The 13,401-nt window shown below is 30.0% G+C and overlaps 1 protein-coding gene across 1 annotated transcript in view; it reads right to left on the reverse strand.

Annotated features, from left to right (window-relative positions):
* LOC112603139 (pickpocket protein 11-like) overlaps positions 1–12,824 on the reverse strand; it is a 17,798-nt gene extending 4,974 nt beyond the window's left edge. The window contains exons 1-5 of the mRNA XM_025351572.1: positions 12,757–12,824; positions 9,335–9,571; positions 8,463–8,562; positions 6,880–7,046; positions 5,137–5,329 (exon numbers count right to left, since the gene is read on the reverse strand). Coding sequence (XP_025207357.1) covers positions 5,137–5,329; positions 6,880–7,046; positions 8,463–8,562; positions 9,335–9,571; positions 12,757–12,824 — 765 coding nt within the window. The remainder of the gene's footprint in view (positions 1–5,136; positions 5,330–6,879; positions 7,047–8,462; positions 8,563–9,334; positions 9,572–12,756) is intronic.
* Positions 12,825–13,401: the final 577 nt, after the last annotated feature.

The following is a 13,401-nucleotide window of genomic DNA, read 5'->3' on the forward strand; positions in this document are numbered from 1 at the left end:
GAATTTATTAATATATCATGTAGATTATCATGTTGCAATCTTTTTCTACATTTTAAGCAATACACGATTCGTGATGAGGAAGGACGTTTGCTGTACGGCTTCCCACTAAGTTGTTGTCAGTGAAATCGGCGCAACATGTCGGCAATCGCACGATTTTTAAATGTAGAAAAAAGATTGCAACATGATGAGCATTTAAAGAATGAGTACATACGATTTATGAGTGAATATTGAAATGGGACATATGGTGGAGCTAATGGAGGATTCAAATCAGGCGCAGAATTGCTTTTATCTGCCGCACCATTCGGTAACAAAAGCATCGAGTTTGACTACAAAGGTTCGAGTAGTTTTCGATGCCTCTGCTAAGAGTGCATCTGGATTATCTCTTAATGATGCTGAGGTGTGGTCCAGTTGTTCACAGCAAGATTTATTTTCGATACTAGTTCGCTTCCGCAAGCATCAATTTGTTCAACTCCCGACATAGAGAAAAATGTTTAGTGCAAATAAAGGTGGCAAGGAAGACTGGGACTTACAGCGAATTGTTTGAGATCCAGCCAGCTAATTATTGCGCTCATATCAGCTACAACAGATCACGTATGAACGACTCCTGCTTCATTTCTATCCACCCATTGGTTCGATAAAGCTCGCGAAAAAGTGTTGAGTATGAACATCCGAAGCACTGTCAAAGGTGATTTCTGAAGATTTTTACATGGATGATTGATGACAGGGCGGATACACAGAGGAAGAGTGCTCAGTTGCAGAAAGATGTTAGCTTAGTGCTAGATTCAGCAAAATTGCCGTTGAGGAAATGGTGTTCAATTCTGAACTGTACAGTGTGTAATACGTCCGCGCGTCTTTGACGATCCCTGACATAGGAGATGATGACACAGTCAAGTCATTGGGTTACAGTGGAAACCATTCGCAGACCATTTCAATACATAATATCATGGCGAGATCCAAAGAAGGTCCGTATCGAAAAGGGCTATACTGATCTGAACAAATTTTTGATCCTCTGGCTTTCGTCACCGGTCTATGAAAGAAAATATTCTGCAACAGTTGTGGTCAACAGACGACGATGCACGACTTCAGCAAACATTCAGCAAAGATGGACCATTTTATGATCAACTAGAGCAATTAAAGGAGTTGTCCATTCCTGGTGAAAGGCGGATCTCTGGCGAACCGATATCATAGGATGGCTACGCGGTTTTGTGATACCGGAGGGTTGTATGGGGTCAGGCCCACATTCGTACCGAGCAGCGATGAATGGTACTTGTATGCTATGCGCAAAACCGAGTGGCTCCAAGCAAAGGAAGCACACCCGCGACTTGAGTTGAACGGAGCATTATGACAATCGAGTTGGCTCAATGTTGCTGAGTCATGGAAAATAAACATTCACATCGTCTGCTTATGGACGACTCAAATTATAGTGTTAGGTGGCGAATAGTCAGAGAAGCCGCCTGAAACGTATGTCGTGCCACCTATAACCAAATCACGATACAGAAGTTAGTCGCGGGAACCATATAGGACATGAAAACTCAGCCGATATACTCCTCACGAGGTTCCGGTCACGGAGCTTTAGAGGTAAGGTTGTGGTGGAACGACCCGTTCGGTTGAAATGATGAGAAGGATTGATCCAAAACTGGTAATCAATGCGGGAATGAAGAACTGCTCAGTACGGTTGCTGGTACTGTAGCAAACAAATTCAATGTATTTTTAGAGCACCACCAGAATGGAATCGCTTCGAGGAGAAGTTGTTATGACTTTATACGAGGTACTGCGTAAGATGATAAAATGGGCCCCACCCTTAGGATGCCTGGATTGAATCTGAAGAGGAAAACAATTCTATGAATGGTTCAAGCTGAGTGTTTTAGCAAAGAGATCTGTCACAGAGCAGCGACATGAAGCACCACAAGAAACAGCGTTGCGGAGAGAGCGAATCCTTTAAACGATGGTTTGATACCGTGGGTGGAAGGCTCGTTAACCACCAGAGCTACGGCCTTATGAACATAAGCACCCGCGGTGCTACCTTGCCGCACACAAGTGACTCCGCCTGATATTGAAAATATCATCTGAGTTTTCATGGAGGACCCCAGCCTTGCTGTTCGAGGTAAGAAGGCGATATCACACCGTTAGGTCACCGAGAACCGCAAGCATCAGTGGCACGTTGTGTTCACGTAACAGCACATCCACATTAACCACCTATCATTGGCACCCCAGAGAACGAGTGATGCACGGCCTTTCACCGTCACAGGTGTAGATTTTGCAAGACCATATATCCGGTGATTATATTATTACATTGTATGTTTTCCACAAAAGCCATACATTTAGATGGCTGATGATCTTCAGCAAGTTCGCAACGTTGCGTTGTTTTATGCTCCAGAAGAGGGAAATGTGCTAAGATTTATAGTGATACCGGTACAAACTTTGTTGGTGTCAGAAGGAGCTGGTCTCACGATGAAGAAAGCGGTGTTTAGATTTAGAGAAAGAAGGTATTGAGTGGCACCAACCCACCTCAGTTCTTCTATTTGGCGGTATATGAGAGTGCGGTAAAAGGTTAGCATCATTCGAGGAGAGTTATATCTGACCATAAGCACAAATACTGAAATGCGAATACTCACAGCAACGAGGTTTGTCTTTAACTCAAGACCAATGACTCGTTAACAGTGATCCTTCCGACTTGGCTGTTTTTGACTCACCGCACTTTTGATTGAGGACTATGTTGTTGTGCTGGCGAGCGACATATTCATAGCAGCCTAAGGTTTATTAGCGATGGCAAAATTTGTGCAAAATTTGATGCAAATGTTCTGGAAGCGAGAACAAAGAATATCTGCCGCTATCAAGTTCTGCGGCAAATGGACCAGTAAGGAGCGCAACTAGCAAAGGACGATATTGTAATTATAAGTGATGAATGGCTGCCTCCAGCCAGTGGAATTGGGCTTAGCCTGCAGATTGGCATCCCGGTTCTGATGATGTGTTCGTCATGGACCTCAATCGACACATACATGCGCTTGGCCAGTCGTCAAACCGGCGTAGGTTACCGACGGAGAAGGACATGCATCGGTTGAAATCCAAGACTTTCAACGGGGAGAATGTCCGCCGTGGACGCGGCACAATAATAAACAATATAATTATATAACGAACGAGCGAACGTACGAGTCACCGCCGATCGAACACACACACAATCACCATTTAAATTATTGTTTATTTTGTATGTTTTATTTGTGTCCCGTGAATTATATAACATTTAGATAATCGCCACTATCGCTCGCCGGATCGCTGTGAATATTAATTAGCACGGCCGCCGTATTTTTGTCTTCCACCGTACGTAATTGAGTAAGACCGACTCGCGTTTGCAGTTTTCATCTTATTTTATATTATATTTAACATTGTATTATTATTTCTAAATTGTAAAATTATTATTCTCATATTTTTACGTGCGACAGCCACAAGGGCCATTTATTAAATTTTTGTGTTTCGTGTGTGACCGTGCAATTATTTATTATTATACCTATTTTGTATTAGATTTTCGTATAGCTAGTAACTACAGGAGAACCAGCTGGCCAGTCTGCGCTCCACAAACTGTAAGTTATTTTATTATTATTATTTGTTGGGCCAGAAGGGCCACGTTTATATTTGTTATATATTTTATCATTATATTATATTTTATATTTATTATATTATTATATTTTATTATATTTGTTTGGTCATAAGGGCGCAAATCATTCACATTACATTTTTAATACGAGCCACAGCTCTAATAGCTGTAAGCATAAATGTATTCGGTTCGACCATAAGGGTCGTCCTTTTATATACTTATTCATTTAGCCATAAGGGTTGAAGTCATATAATACTATTACATTTGGTTGAGCTAGAGTGGCTGATTATATTGTATTTTTATATAGGCTCGTATAGCAGCACCTATATATTCATTTTACGAGGAAGAGAAGGGCGCATATTATTATATCTATTTAATTTGCAAAATGGCCATGTTATATTATATTACATTTTTCATATTTTCTGTTGCTGTTTTTATATATTTGTGGATTTTAAATTATTTGTATATTACAGCAGCTTTAGTTACCAGATACCGTTACCTTTATTTTAGTTTTGCAACACCGACACATATACACACCACACCACCACACTAGTCTCAATAGTCTTCTCGGCGATCCCGTCCACTTATTGAACTGCTACCACTATACACATATCACAGATCGGTCGGCGTGTGATTCCGTGCGCAAGATATTTGGTGACCGGGTCACGGCCTATTATTGTGTCGTTCCTCGGCCCGTTCACTAACTGCAAAAAAAAAAAAATTTATATTTATTGCATTTTTAATACAAATGATCATAAAATAAAAACAAGTAAGTACTTGTAAAAAAATATTTATATCTATCTCAATAACTGAAATTAGAATTGAATCATCTAAGCAAAAAAAAAATCTAAAAAATAAATTAATAAAATGCTCATTGAGTCATTGAAAAATTAATTTTATTAAAAATGTTATTTAATTTATTAGACCGTCAATTATATATCCAGATTATATTATACATGACATATTACATATCTACATATTTTATAATCTATATTCTACACATATCGTCATCGATTCTGTAACTTATTCTTTCTCAATATTCTCAGCATTTATCACAAAAATGATTTTCATTCATCACGACTTTTAAGTACCTCTCCTTAAGTTCTATTTGTTCAAACACTCAGTTCACCATTCCTTACAACCTATCCGTTTGAAGAACCAAAATAATCCAAGTAATGAAACTAGCAAAATATGAGTTCCTATTTCCCTTAAAAATAATAACTTCTTTATAATCTGATAAATTTTATATTCTTTTAATATCAGATATCAAAACGTACATTATAGTACAATTCCGAAATTGTTAATAAATTAATGAAATTAATTAGTGTCAACTGGTAAGCTTATATGCGTTTTGTAATTACACAAAACTGATCTCAGGAAAAATCTATCACAGAAAAATAAAATATTGAAATACAATCTTATAAATTATCTTTCTTTAAATTCGTAAATATTTATTTTAACTAATTAACATGTCCATACGTTCGCATAATTTTATAATTTTAATACAAACATTATGAGTTAAAAATTAGTATATTATACTCAACTGTGAATCCTTGTTTACTCGAACAACCATTAATTGAATCTTTTTGTGCCAATATAAACTCAACAGTATTCCAAAACGCTGTGGATTTCATATTCCATGGTATATTTGATGTTGAATTACCATTGTAACCATCATCCAAATTCCAGTTACTCGTTAAACTTGTCCATTTTTTTCCTGTCTGAAGTATATCTTGCCTAATAAAATAAAACGATTCTAATTAGCAACAAAACAAATAAAAAACGTGAATAATGTATAAAAAATTGAATATTATTAATTGTAATATAATATAGATGTAGGTGTAAAATAATTAAAATAATACATATTAATAAATTATAAATATATTCATGAATTAAGCGTTGTAATAACATAATATTCATGACTCATATTATGTAAGTACTAGGTACCGTGAAATATATTTCTATACAAATTTCAAATATAGTTAGTTATTTCTATATAGTCTGCTATGAAAATTATCAACATAAATTATTATATTGTTTTGTTTAAAATTTAAAACTTATACCTCTTTTACGCCTAATATTTATTGTAAATAAATTATTTATTTATTGTAAATAAATATTAGTACCATAAATTTTAATTTTTATATGAAATTCGATGTTAGCAAATTACAATTAAAAAAAGTAATTTAAAGGAACAAATACTGTCAGATACTTTAAGCATTATATATAAATATAAGTTTATTATCCATGGTTATAATGCTTTTTGAGTTTCTACTTATTTAAAGCATGATTATATAATAAATATAATGTTCCAAAATTATTATGCAATTTCAATAGAATAAACCTTGAACCCGTATTTTGAAATGAACGAAAAAAGTGGTTCTTATGATTTTTTTTTTTTTATTCACTGACAATAACTTGAACTAATCAGTTGCTGTCTAAATGTTTTAATTTTCAATAATTTAATAAAAAAAAAGTGTTAAAAATCACAAAAACGTCATTTTTAACTACAAATAACATACATACGTACCTAAATATCAAAAACTTATATAAAAATACTAATGATGACTAAACAGTATAGTGTTCGCTAATTTAATATATGATTATTATACCACTTAAATTTTATCTATTCTGTCATCTTTTATTAATGGTTTGTAAACTAAAAATAGTGTGTGGTTTTCACTCAATATTTCAGACCTCAGTATATGAGTGCGGTATTTTGCTAGTTTGTCATATAATGAACCGATAGTGTGTGATTTTTCTATCAACCTTTTTAAGATCAAAATCATAAGTGTATAGTTTTCAGATACAATCATCAAAATGTTAACTAACCAACAGAAAAGCGCTTTTTCCTTTGCCACCCCATCCTCCCAATCTTACAGTTTGAAATTTCTTTCTTTTAGATGTACAAAAAAGACAATGTTTATGTACACCGATCTAAGAGATTATGTTGATGGACTGGAAATTATTATCATAAATTCTATTAGCTGAATTACTATCGACGACTTGGATAGATTTATTTGAATAACACTTGAATATCGGCACAATATTGTCTGCAGTGCAAGTAAGGGAGGTTCTCTTCTGCCCTTCATTAGTCACACTGAGCATTTGTAAACATCGTAATAAAATAACTGTTAACTTAGAAAACTTATCTTAACTTATAATTAATTAATTAATTACTCGAGTATAACAGTAAGTGTGATTTTTGAGACCAGATTATTAATTTTAGAACACTCTGTATATTCAAGTATATTTGTTTTATTGCTACAAGTTCTTTATAAACTTACAATTTGTATGGCATTTGTCTATACATATCATAGTATGGTAGAGCATTAAAACTAAAACATAAATTATTCAATAAAAATACAGGTTGCATGATTTCGCAAGGGTGATCAATGATTTTATCTTTCCATCGAATTTGTTTTATAGTATCTTCGCATTTGGTTGAAAATTCCTGTAAGTGAAAACACATTTTTGAAAACATTCATCTTAACATATATAATAATTAAATAATACTTAAAATAAGTATTAAAAAATAAAATATTTAAATATTACCTATATATGTATCATATGACATTTGCATGTAACTAAAAGTTAGTAGGTACAATTAATGTACCTATCAATCATTTTGAATGATTTAGTAAATTTAAAATATTTTTTAAGAAAGGGCTTTCTTATATTTTACTTCTAAATTAGAATAGTAATGTTTATTTAATATTAAATTTAAAAAAATAAATAGTTTTCCAAACAAATTTATTTCATTATAAATAAATTAGTATATTAATATGAAATATTTATATTATTATATTAGTATTGCTGATTAAATAATAATACAGTCGACTCTCGATAATTCAAACCTTCAATAATTTGAAACCTTCGGTAATTCGAAGTAAATACTCGGTCCCTTGAAAATCACGCGTGGGTAATTCGAACAAAAACAATATATTTAAGTACACTCGGTAATTCGAGATTAAATTTTGGGAAAACTGGCCACTAACACTTGAAAATTCAAAGTATCATTCGTTTAACACTCGGAAATTTGAAGTATATTCACCAAATGTATTTTATCTGTATTCTTATAATCTTTTTGTTTATAATTTATTAAACAATCATGTAGAAATTTAGCTTATTGTTTTTGATAACTATAAAATATTATCGTAAGAACCTTATCATTTTATAAATTTTATTTCTTAATTGTCTCTAATCGTAATTTAACTCGTCGAGTCGTCGATAACTCTAATAATTCTAGTATGTACCACCTAAAACCTAATTTGCTGGAATAATTAATATGTACAATAATAAAAAACAAAATTTTTTTCTTAACTCTCTATAATTCGATTTTATTTTGCCCTCTCGTTATTTCGAACTACTAAACAATTCGAATTCTCGGTAATTCGAAGTTTTTCAACAGTCTCGTTAACTTCAAATTATCAAAAGTCGACTGTAATTTAATAATATAGGTACGACGTACGTATAACTTAAAGTTAAATTTAGTGGTGTTATTACTGATTAGTTAAAATTTGTTTGAGAGGAGGAGGCAATTACAGTAGTTTTGTCGCTAAAAGATATTTATTATTATTATTATTATTATTAAGACAAAAAATTTTAAAAAAATTATAAGATTCTTCAATAATTCATGCCCATACCGTAAAACTTTATACGATTTATAGCTTACTAAAATAATCTAAAATAAGTATAACATAAATCATTATAATTTAAGTATAATTTGTTTTTCTAATAATGTTGAAATAAAAGTGTTTATTTTTTTAATTTAAATCATAAATATATTACACATAACAAATATCGTGCTTTAGTATTAAAATAATCACAAAACAAAGATTTAATTTAATTGATTAATAATTGGACATACTTTCAGTACTTTATAGACGATTTCGGGATTTATATATTCTAGTTTAAGGATTTTATGTTTCCATGAACACATTTCATATACAACGTTCAGTGTCTGCCATCTAAAAAAATAACCAGTAATTATCTAAAATTATTTATTAATATAATATACGTTCTTAAAAATTCATATCATCATTAATGGAATTGATTTTTGTAATTAAGTAATATTATATTGAACTCTAAAATGCTAAATAGGTACTTCCTAATGCATAATGCAAAGGCATTAATGTTATCAAGGAAACAGTCTTAAAAATAAAAATATCATTTATAAAACTATGATAGCTCCAATTTGGTCGTATGGGATCCAACTTGTGGTTATTTTATGAGTAAATACTGATGGATGTTCTTGGTTAACTAATCTTCAACACTTCAAACCACTAGGACTTTAAAAAACTAGCCCATCACTGTTACAATAGATTTTACCGCTAGAAGACTGAAAATAAATTAGCCAAGAGCATCTTAAGTCAATATAGGTAATGTTATTTATTTTTGTAAATATTATTAAATATTCTCTAAGGTGCCATTATTGAATAGTTTCCTTTCACTTACATCTCTTATTCTTATGTTCTTATTATTTTATTTTTTCTTAATTAAGTGCTTTGAAATATTCTTACTACATTAATAGATTACAGCTATGTATAGACCGTAAATATTTTTAAAAAAAAATAGTTCTATAATTACTATTGAGCATTATTTCGTATAGATTAAGTCTCTGACTTCTCTAAAATGCTGACTATACTTATAATAAATTAACGTTTTACTATTTTATAAATTATAATATAAGAATATAATTTGGTAATATAAAATTCAATGTTTAAGTATACAAATACTCACTCTTCGTCGGTTTTGTTTTTTTGCTTCCAATTCAGTATGGAGGCTAAGTTCATTGTATTTGAACTAATAGGATCGTTGTGACAAATTGTTATTGCGGGAAATGGATTTTCAGATATGTGCCGTGGTTCGTTGATATTAAATCTATTCACTGGAAAATTGTACCATTTCAAGACTATATCGTACGACAAAAATCCACATAATACAAAAGATCCAATCAATACACTTATCCAATAGATCCTATTAACAACACAAAATAATTATTAATATGCTATATACTTATTAAATTAATATTCCCTCACACGTATTATCACAAATCCATATCAATATTACAGAAATTAAAATAATAAATGTATTTTATTTGATAATATATAATGATTTATATTTTATTGAAATTAATGAATGACTAAATAAATAACTATTGCACAAACATGTACCACAAAAAATAAATAGCTTATTAACTATTTATGTTCAATTTAAATCGTTATATCTTATAAAAATTTAAAACAACAAAACTGTGTTAATTCAGTATGATGTATCTTTACTAATAATATGCACATAAATTCCATACAGACATACAGTTTAAACCAACTTAAAACCTTCATAAAAAAGTTAAGATATATAACTTATAAGCCATTTTAGTTAGTACAAAATATGATGTGACAAAAATTCACATTGTACCAGTTTTATAGTATGATGTTACCAATTTAGAGAAAATTGTATGAGTTGATGACAATTTTCTTGAAAATAAATGGTATTTTAAACATGTATAATACATTATGTAGTTATATACTATAAATAATAATAACGACTATAAGAGCTTATAAGTATAAAGTCTTAACTTACATCCTATTTCGAATAAAAATATTATATAACTAAGGTTTTGAAGTAGGTAAGTAGATACTGCTTGTAATACTAGTTATATTGATCCAATATTTAGTAGATTTTGAGGAGATCCAAAAACGAGACATTGAAATTTATTTTAAAATTAGTTTGAGACATCTCTCGTTAAAAGTATACTCTTTCGCTTTAATTTTAAACTTATTATTAGCTCACAAACTCATTCTACATACTTAAACAAAAGTATCTTCTTTAGCCATTTTGGGCGTTTGACATTTTTATCCGGAGCTCTACCGAGTACTCAAGTATAAAAACATTAAAAACTATATTGCAAACTTTCTAGAACATCTCCTGTCATTAGCAAAGCATTCTATCTATATATATATCATATACGTATCAAACAAAACCCTTCAATCTCGTTTTAAAATCTACTATATCAACGAAACTATTTTATTATTTTTATAAACGATCCCGAGTAAAACATTTTTCGAATCCCGACCGACTCATCTCACAATTTGCCTCAAGTACGCTTTTTAAAAATCCGCCAAATTGGCAAACGAAACTAAAGCATTATCCGATCATCTAATAAACCAAATCATCAAGTCTCTAAATTGTAGGTACATATAACTCACTTTCATGTCATTCATCATATGATATTATTGTAAATTATTTACTTAAATAAATATTTTTATTTTATATATAAAAAACATTTATTTGTATACATTATCATTTTTTCAAATATTAAATTAAAAAAAAAAATGTATGAGTATACAATATACATACTTACGATGAGTATTTATTATCTGTCCAAAAATTATTTCTTAATTTTGTATATTTAACTATATTATATTTTTCTTTACTTATAAAATACAATAATTTACTTTTAAATTTTCCCATTATTTTGAATGTAAAATTATTGTCGCGTTTAACGCCAAGTGCTTTAAACAAAAATATCGAAACTAAAGTAAAAACGTGGGTCGTATTTATTACTTATACCTTTTTGTACACCTACACTGTCGATTTGAAAATATTAAAAATTTGTAATATGCTATACTTTATTATATACCTATATTGATTAACTTTTTTTACTATTATTTACTTTTAACAATATGATATTATGAGTAATGACACAACTGTATTATCTCGAATTCTCTAGAGACTCTAATAAAAGCTATTTATACCTATTATATCGTGCGTGTTTAGTACACACAGCCTTTGTCAAATATGAATGTATTAATTGTATTTAATGCATTTCCATTTTTATTTTAAATTACAAAAAATAATATTTATTTAATCTATATCATACGACACATTTTTATATTTTATTGAATCAATGGCTAATGTACCTAATATACTCGTGTACGCTGTATAGTAAGTGCTACTGCCTACTATTATAGGTAGTACAATTGTCTATACATTTTATTCTACATGCATTATTCACACTTGAGCAAAATATTTTCTTAGAATTTTGATAGGCACATAAATTGCTTTTAATAGGCATACAATAAATAATAACTATTATAACTTTAAGTATTTTAAGTTTTGATGAGTAGTAAAAGTGTACCGGCATAATGTTAATCCACTAACTAATTATAGCTGCTTGTTTGAAATTATTAGATATTTATAAACATCAAAATTCTCAAAAAAATATTCTACTACGAAAATCTAGCTGAACATAAAAAAATACATTTCATAATTTAAAAAGTTTAAAAAAAAATGCGTAACAATATAGATATAAAAATATTACGTTTTATTTTTCAAATAACTTAAAATTACGAAAAAAAATTAATATTTTCGAAAACTATAATACTTTTAATGTAATAAATGTTCACTGTTAAAATAACCAACCTGTATATTAACATTATGCATGTTTAAAATTATTAACTTAATATCATTTACGTATACGTGATGCACTTATACCATAAATTTATAATACCATAATATAGTAATAATAGAATGAATGTGTACAAACTATATACAACATATTATGTTGATTATTATTTATTATTTTGTAGTTATTACTTATTGCACATGGTTATTTATTGGTCTACGTGGTGTAAAACATGCTCTCGCGCAGTGTAGATATTATATTATTATAATATATTTATGTGTAATATTACAACAAATACTCATAATATTTAAACTATAGATAATATGTAGATTCTTTTTACACGATGAAATTTTTAAAATATTCACCGCGTATGTTAACCGATAGAAAAATGTGCGCTGTTTCGGTTGACGAGCAAAATGCATTCGTGAAAAATAAAGAAAACCCTCCACTTTAACCTTCGGCCTAATTAACGCACGACAAACGCAGATGTTATGCCGATGAGTAATAATAATAGATGTGTATAGTTTTTAATTAATTGAAGAAGCCGCTAAAAAGTTGTAATAAGGGCTTCGTCGCGCGCCGCACGAGCATTATTTGCAGTGTACATGCCATATTAGCCTAGAAACGGTCGCATCCGTTTACGCGTAAACGTCGATTGTAAAATTATCATTCGGTGACGTGCGTTCAGTTATTATATTATTCGTAATTAACTTAAATAATAAATTGTAATAAACCGGCGAATAGATCTACTCACGCAGGGTTGATTTTTCTTAGTCTGTGCCGCGCGTATGTATATTCAAGTGTGTGTGTGTGTATATACATATTTATATATATTACTATAATATAAATTATCCAATGTATAATAATATGTAAATATATTAAATATTTATCAACACGTTAGCGTTTTCTTCACGGTGAGCTGATAAAAACCCGAGTTTTACATACTGATAACGACTCGTACATATTTTTTTTTCTATAACTATGATGAGAATAGGCTCGGTGATAACCTCGAGTAACCCCATTAAAACAGGTAGGAGGTTTCTGAAGAAATAAATATGTAAAAATATGGTTACCTACTTATAATAATAATTGATGAGCAATACAAATGAATATAAGCTATTATTATAGTTTATTAAAAAAAATTCTATACTATTTCCTATTGGTTGTTCTAGAAGCCAAATAATAAAACAAACGAGGAACATAAAGACCATACTATATAATATTATTAGATTTCGATGTTTCGTACGAACAAACATGAGCGGCGATATTTGCATCACTGCGTTTTAAAAAATAAAATATATTATTTAATAGACATATAATAAAAGTCGTCTAAATTAGACGATTATTTTTATTACGAGATGAAAATATGCTATTCTGTGATTTAATTAATAATCTACCT

Source organism: Melanaphis sacchari, unplaced genomic scaffold (genome assembly GCF_002803265.2).
Source record: "Melanaphis sacchari strain LSU unplaced genomic scaffold, SCAv2.0 Contig98_pilon_pilon, whole genome shotgun sequence".
In the NCBI taxonomy this organism is placed as follows: Eukaryota; Metazoa; Arthropoda; class Insecta; order Hemiptera; family Aphididae; genus Melanaphis; species Melanaphis sacchari.